The 22,585-nt window shown below is 39.8% G+C and overlaps 4 protein-coding genes across 5 annotated transcripts; 3 read left to right on the top strand and 1 right to left on the bottom strand.

Moving 5' to 3' along the window:
- The first annotated feature begins 496 nt into the window (after positions 1–496).
- On the top strand, positions 497–9,662 carry phgdh (phosphoglycerate dehydrogenase). The gene is made up of 12 exons (XM_086090400.1): positions 497–811; positions 3,034–3,185; positions 3,267–3,332; positions 4,562–4,616; positions 4,785–4,883; positions 4,987–5,119; positions 6,510–6,658; positions 6,845–6,997; positions 7,348–7,486; positions 7,659–7,786; positions 7,874–8,096; positions 9,367–9,662. Exons 1-12 carry the CDS (start codon positions 674–676, stop codon positions 9,519–9,521), a joined length of 1,590 nt encoding a protein of 529 aa, XP_085946526.1. The 5' UTR covers positions 497–673; the 3' UTR covers positions 9,522–9,662.
- Positions 9,663–10,900: 1,238 nt separating this feature from the next.
- klhl23 (kelch-like family member 23) lies at positions 10,901–15,576 on the top strand. Of its 2 annotated transcripts, none has more exons than XM_086090466.1 (4): positions 10,901–11,067; positions 11,355–12,578; positions 14,410–14,562; positions 14,645–15,576. In XM_086090466.1, the coding sequence occupies exons 1-4, from the start codon at positions 11,013–11,015 to the stop codon at positions 14,953–14,955; spliced, it is 1,743 nt and encodes a 580-aa protein (XP_085946592.1). In that variant the 5' UTR covers positions 10,901–11,012; the 3' UTR covers positions 14,956–15,576. The 2 variants fall into 2 exon arrangements, with proteins under 2 accessions (XP_085946592.1, XP_085946593.1); XM_086090467.1 differs by having other exon boundaries at positions 10,913–11,067; positions 11,375–12,578.
- Positions 15,577–16,253: 677 nt separating this feature from the next.
- Positions 16,254–20,703, top strand: ssb (small RNA binding exonuclease protection factor La). Its single transcript, XM_086090468.1, has 12 exons — positions 16,254–16,377; positions 17,861–17,918; positions 18,026–18,129; positions 18,286–18,460; positions 18,574–18,681; positions 18,772–18,875; positions 18,962–19,033; positions 19,121–19,163; positions 19,242–19,382; positions 19,469–19,655; positions 19,747–19,866; positions 19,967–20,703. Exons 2-12 carry the CDS (start codon positions 17,868–17,870, stop codon positions 20,044–20,046), a joined length of 1,185 nt encoding a protein of 394 aa, XP_085946594.1. The 5' UTR covers positions 16,254–16,377; positions 17,861–17,867; the 3' UTR covers positions 20,047–20,703.
- mettl5 (methyltransferase 5, N6-adenosine) lies at positions 19,072–21,996 on the bottom strand. The gene is made up of 7 exons (XM_086090469.1): positions 21,743–21,996; positions 21,553–21,667; positions 21,297–21,478; positions 21,071–21,153; positions 20,615–20,666; positions 20,495–20,544; positions 19,072–20,169 (listed from the first exon to the last, which is right to left on the bottom strand). Exons 1-7 carry the CDS (start codon positions 21,840–21,842, stop codon positions 20,128–20,130), a joined length of 624 nt encoding a protein of 207 aa, XP_085946595.1. The 5' UTR covers positions 21,843–21,996; the 3' UTR covers positions 19,072–20,127.
- Positions 21,997–22,585: the final 589 nt, after the last annotated feature.

Genomic DNA, 22,585 nt, shown 5'->3' with positions numbered 1-22,585 from the left:
GGTCTTAATATTGTAGGATGGAAGTTTGAAATAAATATATGTGAAAAACAGGGTTATAACAGTTTAGGATTTTTCATTATAATAAGTTTTTCATTGTATTAATTTTGACTTATTATTATTAGTTTTTTTTATAATAATTATTTTTTTAAATATATAAATACCGTTAAAATGAGCCCCCTAGCGCTCATCTATGTGTATCAATTGACAAAGATTAAAACAAAGGACATTTCTGCTTTAATTATAGTTAGTTTCATAAATAATGAGATTTATTTATTTAGTTCACGGATTTTTTTTTCTTCCAATTTCAGTTTTTTTTTGTAGTAGCTTTCGTTAACTATAATAACCTTGGTGCAAACTCGTCAGCACAATTCAATTTAAGCCCTGGGCCCTGACCGTTTATTTGCCAATGTGCAGATATCATCAGTTAGCTGGTCCCGCCGGTGAGAGACGCACGATAGGGGGCGTGTTTTCCCCCAAAAAAGGGGGCCGTCTTCCACAGCCGCCCGGCCATTCAAAAGCAACGAGCACGAGCAACTTCCCGTAGCCTCATCACTGGTCGCCGAAGCCGTCTTGCAGCAAGCACTCCTTCTCTCCAGAACTAGTTGCCATTCATCAGCAACCCTTTTTCTGCACGGGACACCTTCTTTATACAATCACACAAAACCCTACCAAGATGGCCCCCATCTCCATTATGAGCGTTCTGATCAGCGAAAGCGTGGACCCTCGCTGCAAGAGCATCCTGGAAGAAAATGGCATCCGAGTAACGGAGAAGCACAACATGAAGAAGGAGGAATTGATCGCTGAGATCAAGGTAGGAATGCCACGCATTGCGCAACAGCCTCTTGTAAATCGTGTCCTCGTTAAACGTATGCTTGAGAGGGAAATGCATTCAAAATGCATTTCATTTGCAACTTCTACACTGATGTATATTTTTTTCACGATGACACCGTTTCAGCTGTAGACGAGTTTGCATTTATTGTGTGTAGTGTGATTTTGGTAAGCACCGCCCCACGCTGACAAGATGATGCAATTCAGCCCATAACTTTCGAGTAGAGCTGTTTCGCCTGGCATAAATTGTGCACGTGACTCGCACTCACATAAAAATATTTCCTTTTTGACTACAGCAGCAGTCTGGAGCCATTCTTATGCAGTGTAAGGCTGCACCCTACAGCTGATTCAACTTAATTCCACTTATTCTATTAAAATCAGAGCAACGTGGTAAAAGTACATATTCTTGTGAAAATGCAAGTGTAGTGCTGTTTCAATTTCAACTCCTTTAATTGAAGCACACACCAAAAAAAAAAAGAACAGACTGAAAACGGGGCTGAATGATCCCGAAAATAATAATCTAATTCTGATTTCTCGTCAATATTTCAATTGCAATGAATTTTTTTCAAAGTCCTCTTCCCATGTATGTTTTTAACAAACACAAGCAATAAATTGAATCTGTATAACAAGAAGCAATATCAGATTTATTATTAGTGGTGCAATGATATATTGATTATTCAACAAGTAATCAATTTTCTAATTAGGTTTGTTGGTATTCTGACGTAGCGCCAATGTTGAAAATATTACACGAATATTATGGCATTAAAATCAGTCAAGCAAAATTTGAGGTTCAAACTAGCTTCAGAACAGCCGCCACTTGGAAGAAGTGAAAAGCAATCGAGCAATTAAGATATTGTAATGCCCTCGCATTATACGGGCAAGGAGAGCCACAGTCGTTGGGGCACTTTTTTAGCTTTTGATTGGGACAGAAGGAGCCGTTGCAGGCCACAACTCAAGGCTGAACTAAGTGGCTAAGCCGCTGATGTCACTCACTAGGCCCCGCCTCTAAAAGGCATACATTAAAAACTCATATTTTTTTACATTCTCTTTCATTGTAGTCAGTGCCATTTTCTTTAACGGGATGTCAACCCAAAAATAAAATATGTTGTATGCTCCTCCTCTAGTCTAAACGCAACACTGATGAATATTGTGTTTGTGGAATATGACCTAAGCAACAAAATCCACCTGTTTTTATCCATCTCTATGGGCGGCCATTTTGACACTTGTTGTCGACTGATAATGGCATCACATTCACAAGCTGAGCCGTGATTGGTCGTTACCTGAGCCTGAGCAATTGTGATGTAATTTTCAGTCGACAGCAAGAGGCAAAATGGCCGCCCCCCTGAGATGGATAAAAACAAGCTGAATTTGCTGCTTTATTCATATTCAACAAATAAAGTATGACTTTGTTTGTATACAAGCCATTAAAAAAGTCAATTTCCTATAATATTTCGTTTTTAAATTAAAGTTCAAGCGTGGTGTCTGTTAACTCCTTCACTGCCATTGACAGCTATAGATGTCAAAAATTCATTTGAACTATTTTTTATGAGTTTAACATTTTTTTCCCCATTTTTGTTAACAAGAGTATGAAAACCTAGAATTTTTTTGAATATTTTTTTGGGGTACATTTAGAACAGATATGAAATTTGTGATTAATCGTGAGTTAACTAGTGAAGTCATGCGATTAATTACGATTACAAATTTGCCCCTAATTTTTAATAATCTTTTCTTTATAAAAAAAAAAAAAAAAAAATCATTTTCATTTTTAATAATGTTTTTTGTTTTTGTTTAAGAAAATATTATTTATTAAAATTAGGGGCGTCGGGCGATTACAATTTTTAAACGTAATTAATCGCATGACTTCACTAGTTAACTCACGATTGATCACAAATTTTATATCTGTTCTAATACAAAAAATAAAACTATGTTTTCATACTTTTGTTAACAAAAGTGGGATTTTTTTTTAAACTAATAGAAATAGTTCAAATAAATTTTTTGACGTCTATAGCCGTCAATGGCAGTGAATGAGTTAATAAGGCCCAGTGAAAAACAGACGGCCGTTCAGCTGTGAAAAGATGGAGGTGTAAACACAAGCAGCCACTTCACACTTAAAACTGTGTGGGCTAAGTGGCTCATACCGGTTTTGTGTGTTTACCTAAGTTGATCAACCAGCCATGCGTGCAACATCATGATATGCCTTTTCAGGACTACGACGGCCTGGTAGTGAGATCCGCTACCAAGGTGACGGCTGACGTCATCAACGCCGCCGGCAATCTTAAAATCATCGGGAGAGCCGGAACCGGCGTGGACAATGTGGACGTTGACGCCGCCACCAAAATGGGCGTCATAGTCATGAAGTAAGCGTAACGTGATTGGGCCAAATTTGTTGTTGGGTTGTCAGCGTTGCGAGCTAAACAGATGTCAAACGTGTGGTGCAGCACGCCGAGCGGCAACACCATCAGTGCGGCTGAGCTGACGTGCGCCCTCCTGATGAGCCTTTCAAGGTATGTAGATCACTTTTATATGATGGGGAGAGGAGGTTTCAGTGAGCATACCGTTTATCGGATTTCTATTTGACCTAAAAGACACCATTTTCTTGACCTGTTTTGGTCACGGGCTTGTATATGACAGGAGTATCAATAGCCATCTTGCGTTGCCACTGTTACTGACAACTTTTATTCTTTTTGCTGAAAACAGTGTTGTCAGTCTCATGGCGAGATGAGCCTCTCAAAGAACAATCTTCACTATTTTTATCGACCAATCAAAGAATATGATCTCATTATGGTGAATGGTGGCTGACAGAGGTTGAGTTTACATTCCACGGTGAATTTTGTCCTAATATGCTTTAATTTAATTGACAGATGAATCTTTGAGAAGGACTCTAAAATAAACCTAATAAGAGAACATTTTACATTTCATTCTTATCAATGAACTGTACATGTAGCGCTTCTCCCAGGCTAATTGGTACAACCAAATGCCACACAAGTGGCATTTTTTACCATAGAGACAGAAAATAATAACGAGAACACGCCTCAGAGAAATCAATGTAGTCAAGGTAGAGGCGCTTAGCAAGTGGCAACGTAAGATGGCCGCCAGTGGCTTGACCTCTCCATCTCTAGTGGGTGAATACAATTTTGAGGTTGGAGGTGTTTTCAAGCAATCTCTGCCATCTATTGGTGATCACTGTTATTACAACTTAAAATTACTCCGATACAGTAAAAAAAAAAAATCTAATAAAAAAAATACAATTATCAAGTCCTGTAGTATAGTGGTACCTTGAGTCATTGATTTTTTTTTAAATTATTATTATTATTATTGAATGGAACAGTTAAACACACAATTACTAAACAAGAACACTGGCAAGGAGCTGCTGTATTAAGCAACTCATGCCTGGATGCTCGCACGCAGACTTAGCCGTCAAGTTCCTGATGTCACTCACTAGGCCACACCCCTTAAAGACACATATACAACACTGGTTGTTGTTGTAGTTTTCAATTTCTCCCAAAATACAGTAATTATGCTTTATAAAACCTGCTTGTTTCTTTACATACTATTTATTAGGTTTCAGTACGATTTTATTAAAAACGTTTTTATTTATTTAAAATACATTTTAAAAAATTTATTGAGTTATATTGTGTATGCTCTTTAACTTTTTAAAGTTTTTCGCTCATTTGCGAATGATCAAGCACATCTAATTGTTTTTTAAAACTGTCTCCTGTGTGTCCACTTGCAGAAATGTGCCTCAAGCTGCAATGTCCATGCGAGCCGGCAATTGGGACCGCAAAAAGGTGAGCGGGAGGCTGCACAGCTGATTCTTTTCAACCGCAGCGACAGATTACGGTCGCATGGCCGGCTCCATTGTCCAGTCGGCCGTCAATAATGAGACGCGGCGTTCTGATTCTGTGGCGCTTTTGATTCACTCAGCTGGGTCATTGTCGAATTTTCAAATGTTGCAGTTCATGGGTGCTGAGCTGTACGGCAAAGTGCTCGGAATAGTTGGACTTGGAAGAATAGGAAAAGAGGTGGCCAACAGAATGCAGGCGTTTGGCATGAAGGTCGGTCAGCTTGTCACATGTCACCATTCTATTCGTACTCCTGTGATAATCAAATAAAGTGCAAAGGTATGCCGATTTTTTTTTGTGGTGTTTATTTTGTTAGACGATCGGCTACGATCCAATCACTCCAGTTGAAGTGTCGGCCGGCTGGGGGGTGGAGCAGATGTCCCTGGAGCAGCTTTGGCCTCTGTGTGACTACATCACGGTCCACACTCCATTAATGCCCTCCACTGTTGGTGAGTCTCACCTAAGACAAGTTGCCAGATCCAGCAGATGACATAAAAATCAGTCCCTAGTTTGATATTCAAATATCCTAGTGGGTGTGTCTTACATAATTTTCATGGCCATGGGGCAGTTAGGGTTGAATCTTAGACTTTGCCTAGCAACAAGCGGTTTTACAAAAGTGTGGAAGAATTACCAAAATTTTAATTTAGGTTTAATACACACTACTATTGATATAATAGTATTTATTTACCTTCTTTCTGATGCTTATTTTTGATGCTATACTCGCATTTAAAAGATAGATCAGCCAATCCGATGTCTTGGCATTGTGATGCCCCTGTTCCTCAAAATAGTGAGCAAAAAGTTATTTTTACTTAAATATTTTTAAATATGTAATATAAAGCAATGAATGTGGATGAAATGCCAAATGCACAGAAAAATACAGCATGCATTTACGAAGAACTATGATGATGATACCAGAATTTTCTTGATTATATAATGTATCGCACATTAAGAGAGAGTACTGTAGTTTTCTTGTTGTGTAGCCAACTTAGTGATAATAGGTGACTCGCTAATTTTCACAGTCCTTGTAAAGTGGAAATAAATGATTTGTACATTTGACAAAAAAAATCTAGGTATATAAAATGAGGCTTTAAAATCTCTCTCAAAACGCTTTGGGGAGGCTGTAAGTATCCCACTATGGGTCCTCGTGGGGCTTTTCGCACTATAATAAGAGGCGCTAGCTCGAGAGCTAACAGGTCACTATGGGTCCTCGTGGGGCTTTTTGCACTATAATAAGAGGCGCTAGCCTAGCCACAAGCTAGCTCGAGAGCTAACAGGCCACTGTGGGTCCCCGTGGGGCTTTTCGCACTATAATAAGAGGCGCTAGCCTAGCCACAAGCTAGCTCGAGAGCTAACAGGCTTCCGGGGCTCCTTTCGGCCCACGGACGGGTGTCACTCTCGTCCATGGCGTCACTTCCTCGTTTGGGAATTTAAATAGTGATACTGCGGTGTTCTGTAAATTGTGGCATCCGGGGAAGATGTGTTTTTGGGGTGAAGGCATAGCTAGCTAGCTAATCGCACGCTGTAGCAATAGAAATGGGTGACTCGCAATTGTGACACATATATAATGCAAACTAAGGTGCTCACGTTCTTATTTCATGAGAGATGAGGGACACCCAAATGCGTCACTGGGCGCTGTTTTCGCCACGGCCAAAAGGAAAGCTGAAATGGTGAAAAGCTATTTTAACATCATATCCCAAAAATTCAGTGAGTTCTTAATCTCGTAGTACTCTTCAATAATGTATTTAGAAACAAATCTCTAAATTCATGATGTCTTTAAATATGAAAGCACCAACGAATTGTTCTTCTGTTCTAATTTTTGCTGTTCCTTCCCTCCCCAAGGTCTACTCAATGATGAGACCTTTGCCAAATGCAAAAGAGGCGTAAAAGTGGTGAACTGCGCACGCGGCGGCATCATCGACGAAGCTGCCCTCTTCCGAGCTCTGGAGTCCGGACAGTGTGGAGGAGCTGGCCTTGACGTCTTTGTGGAGGCAAGATTATTCATATTAAAAATATTCTAATCCATGTGAATAATTATCTACATTATGTCCTGATTACGAGTAGAGCTAATTTAATTATGTTTCCTGGACAGTATACAGTATTGAGCTCATTGGCATATTCCATTTCTATCTTATGATGATAGAAATGCAATCAAGGACGTCTTGTTTGTGCCGCAGGAGCCCCCGCAGGACCGCTCGCTGGTCAACCATCCTAACGTGATCTGCTGTCCGCATCTGGGCGCCAGCACCAAGGAGGCGCAGGCGCGATGCGGCCAGGACATCGCCCTGCAGATCGTGGACATGGTGAAGGGCAGCAAGCTGGTGGGAGCAGTAAGTTCCACGTTGTTTATTTGTGGAGAGGACCAAATCATCTCCACACATGACACACAGATGTGTGAAATTCTAAATCTAAGTGGTTGAGTCGCGTGGTAGACGGATCGTAAAAGTTTACACATAGTCAGTGATGTTCTCTTGTGACATTTGCTTATCCAATTATGAAACGTGAACACCACTTTGGACTCCCTGACTCGACTCAATCGTTTTCAAAATCCTAATAACTTTTTTGTGGGGAATTTGCATATCTTGGTTAACAATTAGAGGGAAAATATATTTTTTTATTCCAGACTTGGGGATAATGTGGGCTCAAAAAATCTTTAACTAATCGTTTTTTCCCTACACAGGTAAACGCACAGGTTTTGGCGAGCACTTTCTCCCCGGACTCTCACCCGTTGATCAAACTCGGAGAGGCCATTGGAGCTGTGCTGCAGTCATGTAGCGTGTCGAAGAATCCGCTGAGCCATGTACAAATCACTTCTGAAGGTGAATACTACATTCTTGGTTTTGCTTGTGAGCAGATGTGAAACTAGGATTGTACACCCTCTGCTGGTGGGAAACGTGCACTACATTTAGTCTCCAATAGTAACTGATGAAGCTTTGTTAACCAACTTTACTGTTTTTTTTTTTCCCCCCCCTTCTTTTTTTCAACAACCAGGAGACAGCATGAAGTCATCAGCCAGTTACATGACGGCCGCTGTGCTGGTCGGCCTGCTTAACGGCAAATCCGCCTCTTGCCCAAACTTGATCAATGTGCTGAGTCTAGCTAAGGAATCTAAAATCACGGTTCGACTTTGAACTCGTACAAAACATCCCCGACGACAATGAATGACATTGAATTGTGTGAAGTGCGGCTCTTACCTGCTTCCTCAGGTAAACCAAAGCCACAGCGTGTCGAACGAGGCTTCGCCCGGCGCGTGCACGGTGGAGATCACGGCCGACGGCTGCAGCTACAAAGCCACCGGCACGGTTCAAGGTGGCAGACCGGTACTGCTGGAGCTGAGCGGTAGCGTGTTCCGACAGCCCGTGTCGCTCACTGGGAATCTGCTGTTCTTCAAGGCTTCTGCGAGTCCTCAGATGCTCGCATCGGTGGCTGGTGAGGAATCAGTCGAGTTGAGAGTTGGTCAACTTTTGGGCTCATCGGCCATGTTTGATTTTATTTAATAAAAAATGGGCAGGTCATTTGTAAATGGGAGTATAAAAAAACCCCACATAAAATATTACATGTAAAATAGTTAATTTGGATACTAAAATAAAAAAATTAGTTTTATTAAATAATTGGCCAATTATAATTTACATATAGTGAAAGTATTTTTGATATTCATTCAAATTTCCTTTAAAATATATGTGTGTATATATATATATATATATATATATATATATATATATATATATATATATAGTTAGTGTTTCATTCATTTAGCCCTTTTCCATAAAGTTGGTTAATAGTAAATGTAGTTATTGGCTTTTTAAATGTCATTAACCTAATTGAATAATTAACTTATTGCAATGAATAAAGTAAGGTATGTTAATAAAATCAACCATTTTACATGGCATTATAATTAAAGAAAAATATTTTATCCATTAATTGGTTCATTTTAATTTAATCGTAAAAAGAATGAAAATGAAGTATTTTCTGCCATTAAATCATTTTATATACATTTTTAATAATATATTTACAGTATTGCATTCATCTAGACATTCTCTCAACAATTAGTTAAATTAAATGTATTAACGTTTTAAAAATTCATTAACTCTGCATATTTGGGTAATATTTAAAAAAAAAAAAGATAATAAATACAAGTAGAATTAATAATTTTACATATACATTTAACATTTTAAAATTTAGTTCGTTGATAAAATGAGAATGAAGTATTATCTATCATTAATTGAATTGCACAATATAAAACTGAAATATTTGTTATTTATTTATGGTTAAATTATAATTACAGTACATCAAATAGATTAACAACTAATGTGTAAAATGATATATTTTACTTGTATGTTTGATTTATTGAATCCTATTAAACCAATGGTTCAATAACAAGATCCATAATAATGTTTTAATTAACACTAAGGCAACAAATATTACAGGACTCTTGATTATCTAAATTGGGCCGGATTAAAAAAAAAATGGAGTGTCTACTGAGAGACGCGACAAATTACTTTGAATTCCATTAAATGTTAGATTGAGTGGGCAGCACAGTGTCCTAGTGGTTACCACGTTTAGAACACATACCATAGAAAATAGATGGATGTCAGTTTCAGTTTGGCCTTAAAAGTGATGGCGTCAAAGGGCTTAATTTTAGTGTTTGTGTTGATTTATTTCTCCTTTCTAATTTCACACCAATGTTCTTCCTTTTTAGGCCTGCTCGCCACAGAGGGAGTACAAATCGAGTCTTTCAGTGCTCCCGCCGAGCGCTCCGGTGATAGCTGGTACTGCGTGGGGGTGTCTTCTCTGCTGCGAGACCTCTGTGCCTTGAAGCCGTTGGTTCAAGAGGCGGCTCAGCTCAGAGCTTGAAGAAGCAGGACTGCATTTGTGTCTTACTGATCCATCTTTGCCTTAGCATTCATAACTAACATTTCCAGAGTCAGCTGAAACCTACATTCCAGTGTTAGGATGTTTTTCACTGTTTTGTCAGTAAAACTGATGAAAAATGTGCTTCTTGGGCTGCTTTTGTTGAATTATTTTTGATCATTCTACATGCTTACAAGATGTGCAGTTGTTTTGATGCACAAAGAAGAAATATTTGAATATATTTTTGAATGAGGTGCTTGGATATATTTATATACTGTATGTGAGAGGTTAGCATTTGCTGAAAATATGAAAAACATAAATCAGGTACTAATGTTATGAAAGTAGATATAAATTAATTGTAATGCAACTCATCAGACAATATCGAGATGCAACTGCCTAAACTGCACTGTATAGGACTGTTTCTAAACATTTGGATATTTAGCTGAGAAAAATCTATCAAAAATTAAGAGCAAAAATAATACAGCTAGTGGGTCCTCAGTTTACGACGTATAGATCAGTTTATACGCGGCGATTCAAACAATTGTGTTCGTAAACTGGAACAGAGCATAAAAGTTACAGCTACAACAAATATGCCCATTAGTATGAAACACATTTCAAGACGATGAACATGAGGCAGTCAAACTGAAAACGGTAACGGCGATAAATGAGCGTGCCGCGTGTTACGTCGTTACGCACCTTCGTAACGTGGAGACGTCGCGTAAACGGAGGAGTGACTAAATAACTGACAATTTCATTCAAAATATTTATAAAGCAAAAACTTTTTTTTTCTTCTTGATTCTGCTGGTGTACTTAATGAAATGGCCGGAACGAAGAAAAATACTGTACCATTGATTCATTTAAAATTGAAATGTTATATATTTTATAAGTGTAATATTTATGATAAAACCATAATACATTTATTTAAAAAAAATAAAATAAAAACATTTCACCAAGTGTTGGACATTTCTGAAATAATATTTTTTTATACCGCTATATTCGGAAAGTAGCAGCCTCATGTAGCCTACCGGTCACGTTAATCTGCATGGGATTAGGTCAAACCTTGGCCACAGTGGAATCACATTCAAAACACCATGGCAACGACGAGAACGACAGAAAAACACGAGTGGGAACTTGGTTTCTAAAGGGGGGGCTCGCGCTCGCTCATTTGTATACGATTTGTATTCCAGGGAAAGACTTGGCTGTTTTTTTTTTTTGTATGGCCGCTAATGCGCAACGTGGTCACGGGACCGCGGAGGTTATATTTAGGAGGTGAGAGAGAAAGAGAGCACATAGCGGTGCGAGTGGGGTCGGGGTTCCTCTTACTGTCTTTTCTCAAGGGCGTGCAGCAAGGAGAAGAAGAGAGGTGGGTGGGTCGTGGGGGGATGGCCGCTGTTGCATTGCACACAATCACCAAAATAGGACAGAAGCACCCGGCTGTGACGTCCCTGCCTGCTCTAAATTGAGCCCTCTTGTGTTTTTTTTTTTTTTGTGTTTATGGAGAGGATTAACCAGAGAAGACAGTTATCGTGCATTCATGGACAAAAGAAAGGTGAGTGTGGGATTTTTATTATTAAATACAAGGGACAATGCTGTGAATAATATATGTAATTGGAGAGTATTTAGGTTGGCAGTATGGCGGACTGTCCTGAAGGTTCCGAGTTCGAATCTCGCACATTCAGTTGTAATTTAAATATCAATGTTTGAAGGAAACAGTGAGTTTAGATTGATAAATTCATAAGGGTAAAATTGTATATCTTCATTAAAAAGTTGTGTACTAAAGTGGATAGATGAGTTTTGGTGTTATCACTTCATGGACATTGTCGCCTGTTATTACAGATACAATGTCTCACCAGCAGAATGAGGTCTACACCTACGAGTTCTGCGACCCGGACCATCCGGCCGAGCTCCTGGACGCTCTCAGGCACTTCTACCTCAATGGACTGTTTACCGACGTCACCCTGCAATGTGCCGATGACTCGGTCCAGGTGTTCCGTTGCCACAAGGCGCTGCTGTCCGCCAGGAGCTCCTATTTCCAGGCCATGTTCACGGCCGATATGAAGGAAAGGTCCAACAGTGTCATCAAGCTGGCCGGGGTGGACCGCGAGGTTCTGGCGCTTCTGGTGGACTACGTTTACACGGCTCAAGTGAGCATCACGGAGAGGAATGTGCAGAGTTTGCTGGAGGCCGCCGACCTGCTGCAGTTCATCTCGGTCAAACGAGCGTGCGAGGGCTTCCTCGTTCGCCTCCTGGATGTGGACAACTGCCTGGGCATGCATGCCTTCGCTCAACTCCACCTGTGTCTTCGTCTGGAGCGCGAGGCCAGGAGGGTGATCCTGAGCAGGTTCGCGGAGCTGATCCAGCAGGAGGAGTTCCTCCAGCTGGATCCCAATCAGATTCGGACTCTACTGGCTACTAAGAAGCTCAGCGCGCCGAGGGATGAGCCGCTGATCGACGCGGTGGCCAAATGGGTGATCCACGACTTGGGGAACCGTATCCAACATGCTGCGGACCTTCTGCAGTCAATCCATCTGGACCTGGAGGGTGACTTCAAGGCCACGTTAGACCTGCACGGGCAGTGCTTAGCGGGTAGCGTTGAGAGATTGAAATCAATAATCATGCAGGCTTCAAGGCCCAAAAGTAAAGTGATGAGCACGGATGGAAAAACAAGCTTGTACGTTATCGGCGGATACTACTGGCACCCTCTTTGTGAAGTTCACATATGGGAGCCTACGAGCGACACGTGGCTGCGAGGAAAAGACATGCCGGACCATGCGAGAGAGAGCTACAGCGTCGCTTTACTCGGGGCAGATATCCACGTGACAGGAGGCTACAGGACCAACACAGTCGAAGCCCTTGACACGGTTTTTATTTATAACTGCGATTATGACGAGTGGACGGAGGGTTGCCCCATGATCACAGCCAGATACTACCATTGTTCTGTTGCTTTGCATGGCTGTATTTACGCCATCGGAGGCTACAGAGGGGGCGCTCCGGAGCAGGAAACAGAGTGTTATGATCCACTAAAGAAGAAATGGTTCCCTGGAGCAAGAATGATCCAAGGTGTGCATTCATGTGCTTGTTATCATATGGACGGCAAGGATGGGGATAAAAGTACTGACATTCTGGAATTGAGTAAAAGTACAATAAAGTTGTGTACAAAACAACTTTGGTCAAAGTTAAAGTACTCACTCAAATAATCTCTCCATCTCTGAAACAGTAGCAAACGATGCGTGCCATGTGCAATGAAATTCTTACCTTATGTTAGAGTAGACAATGTTTGGTATTGGTATTTGGTATTACGTGTTCAATTAACTGAATGGTGAGATTCTGGTGAAGAAGTCCCTTTGCAAAGGTATCATTATAACAGAAGCTTCTGATCACACAAATGAAGTCACCCAAGCAGTGTTCTGTTCAAAAGTGTGTCTCCTCCTCCAGCACACAGTACATTTATTGAAAATCAGTGAATACAAGAAAATCCCTCTCTCCTCCCATTAGCAAGTTCCCATAGGTATAAATCAGATTAGAAATAAACAATAATACATCAGCCTGTCCTTGGACTCTCTTCGACCGACTGAGACCGGTACTAGGCTATACTCCCTTTTAGATAATATAAAAAAGAAACTTGTTGCCCTTCTCTTCTCAGGCGAGAGAGACAGATAAGAATACAATAGACAATACTATTCATTGAGCTATACTGAGTTAACATAATTATACCTACATCTACACAGTTATAACTAAATTCAAAATGGTTAAAATATAAAGTAAAACAGTAAAAATGTTAACAATGTCAACACTTACCTATCAGTCCTAGAACCTTTCTGACACCACCCTGTAAGGTATAAAAAAATGTGAATAATGCGACGGACCTATAACGTAGCAAGGTGCATTTAAGAAAATCCTGGTCTCTATATGTGTTGTTTACATGTCACGTGCAAGTTTCCCTGCAAGTGCGCAGCTCAATAAATGCTGCATTATTTGGCAAAGACAGATGGTTTTCGAGTGGGGCGCTCACTGTCACGACAAGCCTTGTGCTAAATTGACAGCACGATCTTTATTTTGTAAGTGCGAACGCTACACAAAAAAAAGTTTTCATTTTTAATCATGGCACAGTAAGATACAATTGTGGTAGGCATCCTGCGTTAGTAGTTAAGTAGACACTTAAATCCTGGTGCAATGTCAAATATTGTCATTAAAAGGACAACATGAGAGCGAAACAAGGTAAATCACACAAATAATGTGGTAGCTATGATGCTAATGATGTTGTCTCCATCTTGACTTAAATACCAATGACAGAAAAATAACAAAAGTGAATAGCTGAGCTTGTTTGTCTGTTCATACTGTATGTTAGCTAACAGGCTAATTGCACTTCATGGAGACGTTAGGTCAGAATGTGATCACGCTGAAGGCTCAAATATAGCGCACAGGCCTACTTTTGGAGGAAACTGCTCACGCCACTACTAGTAGGCTTTGCTTTTTAAGCATTGAGTTTTGACGCATTTGGATATTTGCCCTCAAATGAGTTCATCTTTAATGTGACAAAAACCTGTGTTAAAATAGGTAACGTTAGTAATGCTGACATGTAAGATGACGCCTTGCATTGCATTTGTAAAGGTGGGAACATGTGACCAAGTACCAAGCAAGTCCCTCTGAAAACACTGCCAAGTCAATGGCTGCAGTGCTGAATAGACACATCTTATCTGTCAAGCTTGTGATCGACAAGTAATCAATTCAGAGTGCGCTTTGCCTCTTGCCCTAAGTTTGTTGAGTCACAGCTGCAAACTTGAAAAAAATGTGGAAAATAGGAGAGAGGATTGTTATTTCTGCTGAGTCATGTTTCATCACCCCCCTTCCACTAAATGGTGTGATGGTTTCCTTTTGTTTTCTTTTAAAGGTGTAGGAAATGCCACTGCTGGCGTGATGGGAGATCAAATCTATGTGACCGGAGGCCACTATGGATTCAGAGGGAGCTGCACGTATGAGAAAATCCAGGTCTATAGGCCAGATATCAGCGAGTGGAGCATTATCACAATAAGCCCTCATCCAGGTATCATTCAAAAAAGACAAAAAATGGGAGATTTATTTGAACATTGTGTTTTCTAAATTCAAACCCCTCGTTTTTTTCCCAGAGTACGGACTATGTTCTGTGTCGCTCGAGAACAAACTTTATCTGGTGGGCGGACAGACGACAATCGCAGACTGCTACGACGCGCAGAGAGAAGAATGGAGCTCGATATCAGTGATGAAGGAGAGGAGGATGGAGTGCGGCGCTGCGGTTATAAATGGTTGCATCTACGTCACGGGGGGCTACTCCTACTCCAAAGGGACTTATCTGCAGAGCATTGAGAAGTACGACCCGCAACTGGACACTTGGGAGATTGTCGGGACGCTTCCGAGCCCGTCGAGGTCACATGGGTGTGTCTGTGTGTATAGTGTTTAATGTCAAAATCTTTTTCATGCTCATATGAATTGTTATCTTGTGCCAAATTAATTGAACGAACATATAATATATTATGATATGAGACACTTTGTGTTGTTCTATAAGGGACACGTAACAACCACTGTATTGGATATTCATTTATTCAAAAGAAATAGACTTTATTTATCAGAACAACAATGACCTCAGTTGACCTTCCTGGGGCTTTTCTATTGGCCTGTGGAAAACCAATTGCACTGCACTGAGCCATTGTGTGTGCGTGTGGAGGAACTATTGACGATTTGTTCACACCAAAGCATTTGTTCTTCTTAGAATTGTGCTATTAGGTTTATACTTGAATAATTTAATCACTACACTGCTGTACACAGTTTATGTATGTATTGCTTGATTGCTTCCTTGAAGGTGTTAAAGCAGGATGCTCAAATGGTTCATAATTTATTCAGTGTAACAATTATACATTTCTCCCTGCCACATTTGTTCAATTTCCATAAATATTTAATTTGTATCTGGAATATTGAATTGAGGGTGTAACGGTCCCCTCACCCAAAGTAAGATGGGATAGGGGGGCATAGGCTCATGTTACCTAATAAGGATAATAGTAAAGAATGAATTGGTGGAGTATTATACTGTATATTGTGGTGATTGACACTGGTTGAAAAGGAGATTGTAGATTATAAAAAAGGTGCATGGACATTTTAAAGCATGACTGAGCAAAATTCAGTATGGCCATATTGGACCCCCTATATTCTTAATTTGGCCCACGAAGTATTTACGTTGTCAAGAGTCCTGTAATATTTGCTTCAAAATGGTTAATTGAAATCTATGTATTAATTTATTTTAAATAAATGTGTCAATTGTTTAAGCTACTCTCACCCAAAAATAACACACACACACACACACACGCACGCACGCACGCACGCACACACACACACACACACACACACACATATATATATATATATATATATATATATATATATATATATTGTAATTTAAGAATGAATTATTATTTTACAAAGTTACTGATGGTGTTGTGGACATTTGCATGGATTTGGTGCATTCAGCGTGAAGTGCACAAATGTGCAAAACACAGTTCATTATTAATAATTTACACAAATAATTCAGAGGGGGAAAAAACACCAGTGAAAGGTAAGAAACATGAAACGGTGTAAACCCGAAGCCGCCACACGCTAAATCACATTAGCGACATTAGTCTCTGACGGTAGTCACGGCTCTGACATTAGTGTGGCAGCGACACCCAGCGATAGTTTGAGGCAATTACATCATTTCTACCTCCTGAATTTATTGCGTTTTTGTTCCTCCGGGCTTTCCGTAACACGCAGTCCCACATGTACAAACTGGTGCCAAAGTGAAATCATTTGGTTTGAACGACTACATCTTCCACCGGCGTGTATCAAGTGTATCGTAAGTACAGCAGAACCCTTCAATGTAAAATGAAATATTAGTATTTTGTTAGAAAGGTTCTCCCGAAAGATTTTCTTTGTTGATTTAAACACGACGCCCGTTTTTAGCCTGTTTTAAGCAGCGTGCTGTCTGTGGATAGAATGGAGTCGCGTAATTAAACGGATTAAATGCGTGCTAAATTTGCGTAGCTACACTCATTTTATTATAAACCCGCGTTGTGGTATCAATGTGAACGTAAATTATTTTTCTAATTGGGACCATTTATCTATGGAGGAGCAAGCTGTGTGGCCGGTGTGCAACTGCGACATGATAGCTTGCTAGCATGTTAGCAGCAGCTACAGCACAAACGCAATAAGAACGCAAAGCCTCACTCCACCAAGAGTAGTTTAGTGTTGGATTTAGTTTTGTGTATTTCTTATTAATGGATAGCCACAAATGCTTATCTTTTCGGAGTATTTTATTGACTGCTGAGGTTTATCCATGTTGACAAATTAAGAAATTAGTAAAACATTTGCAGATTGGATCATGTTTCCCTTACAGCAGTGGTCCTCAACCCTGGTCCTCGGGGACCGGTATCCAACCTGGTTTCCATGTCTCCCGCAGCCAACACAGGTGATTCATATCATCAGCTAATTAGCAAGCTCTGGAGAAGCCTGATAACGATTCCCACCTGTGTTGGCTGTCAGAGACATGGAAAACAGGCTGGATACCGGTCCCCGAGGACCACTGCCTTACAGGACACTTTATAATATTCACGCCGTAATTATCATGTTCACTGCCATAAAACCACATCCCTTTATATTTATGACCCGTTTAATGTCAATAAATTCAAGCAAATTTGATTCAATTAAATTCCATATGTATGGTGGGAAACTCAAAAGTAGAGCCATTGGTCCTCCACTTTGAGAGGAGCCAGATGAGGTGGCTCGGGCATCTAGTTAGGATGCCTTCCAGGTGAGATACCACTTTGAGGAGTCCGAAGACACGTTAGTCTTCTGGTTGACCTGAAATGTCTCGGGAAGAGCTGGATGAAGCGGCTTAGGCAAAGGGAAGTGGAGTCTGGGCTTCTCTAACTTGTCTCGTGACCTGACCTTGAATATGCGCAAGCAGGTGGATGGATATATTCAATATGGCAGCATAGTAGACTAGTGGTTAGCACTCTCTCTGCCTCACAGTTCTGAGATTTAGGGTTTACATATCTACTGTGGTGATTTGTGTATTTGTTGGTGGGGAGGTTGGCTTTACGAGATGTCACAATTTTTACAGCAGAGTTTTAATAGGCTAAAAGCTGAGGTAGAGAATAAAAATGTGTATGTTTGTTATAATGGTGTGCTGGTATATATATTTATATATCAACATAATTTATTGCAAATTATGTTGTGGAGCCCAGTTTGCGAACCACTGGTTTATATCCCTTGCTTGCTTGTATTTAATAAAAGACCAAACTTCATATTCATTTGTGCCCTTTGCCTTTTGTACACAGAACAGTCATGTCTGAAGAAATGTCTCCAGTTGAAGTGAAAGTGGCTCGACAACTCGAGGTAATCTATTATAATGATATTCATTTATAACCAGTATGCTTGTACTGTATTCAGGTCATAAACATTCTTTATTATCATTTTAATGTTTACTGCATTCCTGCCTGCAGTACTACTTTGGGGATCACAATCTTCTAAGAGACAAATTTCTCAAAGAACAACTTCAGCTTGACGATGGCTGGGTCACTTTGGAGACAATGCTCAAATTTAACAGGTTTGTGCCTTTGTTGCTCACTCGCATTTCTTTTCCAGGGTTCTTGTAATATTTAGGCTATGTTTTTTTTTCCTTAAAAAAAGTGTTTAATTGTTACTGTGTGTGTGTGTGTAGCTTTTGTCCAGCCATGTTGAAATCTTAACATTCTCTTCACAGACTGAAATCCCTAACCTCAGATGCCAAAGTCATCATTTCCGCCCTCCAGAAATCAACAAGCGGCCTTTTGGAAGTCAGCGAGGACAAGACAAAAATCAGGAGGTGCCCAGAAAAACCTTTACCCGAAGTGAACGACGAGTACAAAGATGCTATCAAACACAAATCTGTCTACATGGTAAATTCTTAAAAATGTGCTACCCCCCAAAAAATATATTATAAAATTTAGTTGACATCATGTCATCCCAGTCTTTTACAATGCACAATAATTTGTCCCATTTGTTCCTCCAGAAAGGATTTCCATTGGGAACCTCCCTTGATGAGATCCAGGAGTGGTTGAACGGAAAAGGCAACGTAGAAAACATTCAAATGAGGAGAGATATGGAGAAGCAGTTCAAGGTAAAGTTCAAGTTCATTTCCAGTTGATTGTTGGGTGACGTCACGCAATTTAGCGATGCGTGATGTGAATTCGATCTGTTTTGTTGGCAGGGATCAGTGTTCGTCTGTTTTGACACAGAAGAGTCATCCAAGCAGTTCCTCGAACGTGTCGACATCAAATCATTCAAAGACAATGACATGCTTGTGTTATCAAGGTAATGCATCCTGCAATCTTGACTATTATATCGTTCCAAAGTAGGCCATGGACCGACAAAATTAAATGTTCTTTTTGTGCTTTCAGGGAAGCCTACCATGCAAAGAAAGCAGGAGAGAGAAAACAACACAAAGCAGAGACAAAAGCAAAAGTGAAACAGTGAGTACACACCAGGTTTTATAAAAAAAAGAAAAGAAAAAAAAGAGAGTTTTAAACTAGCATGCCCCTTCACAAAATTTCCCTCAGGGATAAAGATCAGCAACAGAAACACACGGAAGAGAAAAATGTGGTACGATCCCTCAAGATGTCAAACAAGCTCAGTTGTTGGGAGGATTGCTCAAGCTAACGACTCGTTACTGGCTTGCAGGATCAGCTGCTGGAAGAATACGCAGGTGCCTTGTTAAATTTCTCTGGAGAGCTGCCAGATGTTTCCAGGGAGGACTTTCATGACGTCTTCTCGGGGCACGGACGAATCAAGTGGGTTGATTTTACAAGAGGGGCCAAAGAGGTAAGTCAGGCGATTTTCTAAAAGTATTTTTGGAAGTTGCGTCGTCAATCGTTTGGTTAATCAGAGAAGTTTTGACTCCCAACAAGGGCACCCTCCTCTTTGACGGAAATGCAAAGGAAGCGTTTGAGAAGGCCAAAAAGGCAAATGACGGCGAGCTTAAAGTCAAGAAGAATGTTGTTGCATGGAAGCTGCTTGAAGGAGAAGAGGAGAAAGAGGTCCTGAAAAAGATTATTAAAGCGCAACAGGAATCTCTCAGCCGCAGTAAAGAACGAGGTAACGACTTCAGTCAAAGCAGCTGATCAAACACAGATCCTTGCTTACTAGTGCTTTAATTGCAATATTGTGTCTGTCTTAAATTTTAAAGGCAGGGGAAAGTCCGGCGGCAGAGGAAGAGGAGGTCGCAGAGGAAGAGGAGGGGGAAGAGATCAAGGCAGAACTCAATACCAGGGCAAGAAGACGAAATTTGATAGCGACGATGATGATGGTAATTAATGATTTGACATACTTCAAGTCTTGGGCCATAAACGGTATTTGTTGTAAATAAGACTTTGCAACAACGATCATTTATTCTACTTTCCGTTTAGCGCCTGCTGCCCCGAAGAGAGAACTTGAAGAAGCTGATGGTCCTGCGGCAAAGGTGGCCAAAACTGAAAATGGATCTTAAAAAGGCCATACTGCGACCATTTCTTTTGGACAAAAGATTTATTATATACAACGGAAAACAAGTCCATTCCAATCAAAAGCTTCAGGTTTTGGAGAAGCGTAGGAAGTCCACCTGAATGTCGACCTAGAGAACAATTTGCTTGGTGTCAGTTTTCTTCTTTCAAGTCCTTTCATGGTGTTTCTCTTCAGACAGTTTGATTTTTATTATGTATAACTTTCTGCTCTCGGATTGTAATTTAATTTCAACAGAACATTTGAGTTGGTTTTATAAGACGACCTTGTGTGACAAATCTGCCACTATTCCTTTATTTTAGATTCCCTACTTTATTAAACAAAGCTTTGCTATTTTTGTTATCATTAGGAATTGCAAATAAGCCATGCATAACAATTTAACAGTTTTAATGTGCCTGTTCAGAGTGGAAAAGAGTGTGAAGAGTATTTAAACTCACCGATTTCTTTTTGTGAAACTTATAAGAAGCTGGCAAGTCGTATCTCAGTTCTGTTTACCAAGAAAAAAAACAAGGAAGTCAACTACTTATTTCAACTGTTCTGCCGCGCTTGTATATTACCTGCAATGACTTCCATCTTCACTCCCCAGTCATTTGCCTTCTTTTGTATGTGCTAGAATGGGATAAAGAACATAAACTGGTCAGACACACTTGCTGTTTGTTTATTCAATTATTGCCTGAAAAATGAATAATTAGTGGGGATGGCTAGAGTTATCCAACAGAATGAATGGAGAAAAAAAAACTGCCTACAAGAGTTTATTTAATGAGCAATAAATACATAAATTACCAGCAGCCTCAATAAATAGTGTTCAAAGAAACTTTGAAAACAGTCACAGTAATTGTACACTGTACAGTGATGTGTGTGTGTTTTAATCACTTTCACCAAGGTGTGGCTTATTCGATACATGTTTAACTACTTAGTGTAACAAGTTAAATGTTTTGTAAAATATTGCCTGTAGAATTGTGACAACTAAAACTTAATTTTGGACAGAGACGGCTCTTAAATGCTATACGTACCTCACGTGTTGATGTTTTATGGAGTGAATACACAGCTGTCTTTGCCATTGTTATAGCAGCTCGTAAAAACTTCATGTCCATACCTGAAGGAAAAGGGGCTCTAATTAATAATATAACATTCTAATGGGCAACTCATAAAAAAGGGAACATGCATTGTCAACATTGCACTTTAGTCACAAATCGAAGATGCTTTGATTGTGTGAAAATGTGCGAATTGCTTCCTCACCCTGGTTGTGTTTTGTTCCAAACGGAGGATTCATGATGACAGTGTCAAATCTGTTATAATCTTCAGCATTCAGTGAACACAAGTCACACTGGACCAAATCAACGTTGGAAAGCTCGAATTCATCCGCATTTCTTCTGAAAATGTCTAGCGCGTCGTTGTCAATGTCGAAGCCAACGCATAACCTTTAGAAGACATATCAATTATGCTTACCCAACGATATTTCAGTATTAATATTCATAAAGGTGGTGAGTCTCACCCTGCTTCGAGCATCGCCGCGCCGATGCTGAGAACTCCACAGCCACATCCCAGATCTGCCACGAGTTTAGCCTCAATGTCATCAAACGTGTTGTGTATCGTGTAAAGCATGCACGCTGCGGAAAAAATACATCTGATTCATTTCAAGAAAAGTAAACAAAAGCCCCAGTGAGCGCACGTTGTCTACTCACCAGCAATATGTGCACTGGTTGGATATTGCTCCAGAAGAATTTTGGGCTTTTCAAATGTATCCACTTGTTGTAGACAACTTTCCAACTCTTTAAGTTTCATCGCGTGCAACTATAAGTCCTAACTTGTTCATAGAATAAACCGCAAGGTGATACTTTCCCGTTAGATGATAATTTTTACTGTAAACAAGAACTTCCTTTTTGGTTGTACCAATCAAAACATACCGACATGGAACTACAACGCGTGACGATAGTTCCGCTTTTGTCGCATAAAGCAAAATAGGAACTAACTAAGGAATGAACGAATAATTTATTTATTTATTTATTTATTAAAATCTATTGTAGCCTATTTTAAAAAAAACATTGCTTTTGGAGCATTTTCAAGGTTGTTGCAGTTAACGAAAACTAAATAACTAAAACTAAAATGTGGGGAGAAAATGTTAAGGAAAATAAAGACCCAATTAAACAAAAATGTACGTCTATAAAGCTATAATTGTAGCAAACAAAAAAAAAGGCATTCGTTTTAGTCTTTGTTAATTAATTTCATATATGAGCTTCTGTGGTTTATTTCATATGTGTTTATGTTGGTACACTGTATTAAGAAGCAAGGTGAGACCAATTGTAGTTTATCTACTTTATTACACAATACTTAATCACCTTTTTTTTTTACTCTTGCGCTCCCGAAATGTTACATAGTTTAAAACACACAAAAAAAACTATAGTAATGCTGACCCCTGCCCCCCCCCCAAATCAACTAAAACAAAGCAAACAATCAAAACTTACAAACCCGCTTTAAAAATAAATGAAACGAACTGAAAAAAAAAAATCAAAATGAAATAAAAAAAA

The sequence above is a fragment of the Leptonotus elevatus genome, chromosome 12 (assembly GCF_054856555.1).
Source record: "Leptonotus elevatus isolate MCC_2025b chromosome 12, RoL_Lele_1.0, whole genome shotgun sequence".
Classification (NCBI taxonomy): Eukaryota; Metazoa; Chordata; class Actinopteri; order Syngnathiformes; family Syngnathidae; genus Leptonotus; species Leptonotus elevatus.
Note: the sequence above shows the minus strand (reverse complement) of the source record. Positions and strands in the feature narration are given on the sequence as shown.

What these genes read in the sequence shown, in the direction of transcription:
- phgdh (XM_086090400.1), top strand. Translation starts at nt 674, where the DNA reads ATGGCCCCCATCTCCATTATGAGCGTTCTGATCAGCGAAAGCGTGGAC. An exon ending in TGCAGGCGTTTGGCATGAAG is followed by an intron (nt 4,884 to 4,986) that starts GTCGGTCAGCTT and finishes TTATTTTGTTAG; the next exon opens with ACGATCGGCTACGATCCAAT. An exon ending in GCAGCAAGCTGGTGGGAGCA is followed by an intron (nt 6,998 to 7,347) that starts GTAAGTTCCACG and finishes TTCCCTACACAG; the next exon opens with GTAAACGCACAGGTTTTGGC.
- klhl23 (XM_086090466.1), top strand. Translation starts at nt 11,013, where the DNA reads ATGGAGAGGATTAACCAGAGAAGACAGTTATCGTGCATTCATGGACAA. An exon ending in CATTCATGGACAAAAGAAAG is followed by an intron (nt 11,068 to 11,354) that starts GTGAGTGTGGGA and finishes CTGTTATTACAG; the next exon opens with ATACAATGTCTCACCAGCAG. An exon ending in TGGAGCAAGAATGATCCAAG is followed by an intron (nt 12,579 to 14,409) that starts GTGTGCATTCAT and finishes TTTCTTTTAAAG; the next exon opens with GTGTAGGAAATGCCACTGCT.
- ssb (XM_086090468.1), top strand. Translation starts at nt 17,868, where the DNA reads ATGTCTGAAGAAATGTCTCCAGTTGAAGTGAAAGTGGCTCGACAACTC. An exon ending in ACAATGCTCAAATTTAACAG is followed by an intron (nt 18,130 to 18,285) that starts GTTTGTGCCTTT and finishes TTCTCTTCACAG; the next exon opens with ACTGAAATCCCTAACCTCAG. An exon ending in AACACAAATCTGTCTACATG is followed by an intron (nt 18,461 to 18,573) that starts GTAAATTCTTAA and finishes TTGTTCCTCCAG; the next exon opens with AAAGGATTTCCATTGGGAAC.
- mettl5 (XM_086090469.1), bottom strand. Translation starts at nt 21,842, where the DNA reads ATGAAACTTAAAGAGTTGGAAAGTTGTCTACAACAAGTGGATACATTT. An exon ending in AACCAGTGCACATATTGCTG is followed by an intron (nt 21,668 to 21,742) that starts GTGAGTAGACAA and finishes TTTTTTCCGCAG; the next exon opens with CGTGCATGCTTTACACGATA. An exon ending in AGTTTCACAAAAAGAAATCG is followed by an intron (nt 20,170 to 20,494) that starts GTGAGTTTAAAT and finishes ATTGTTCTCTAG; the next exon opens with GTCGACATTCAGGTGGACTT.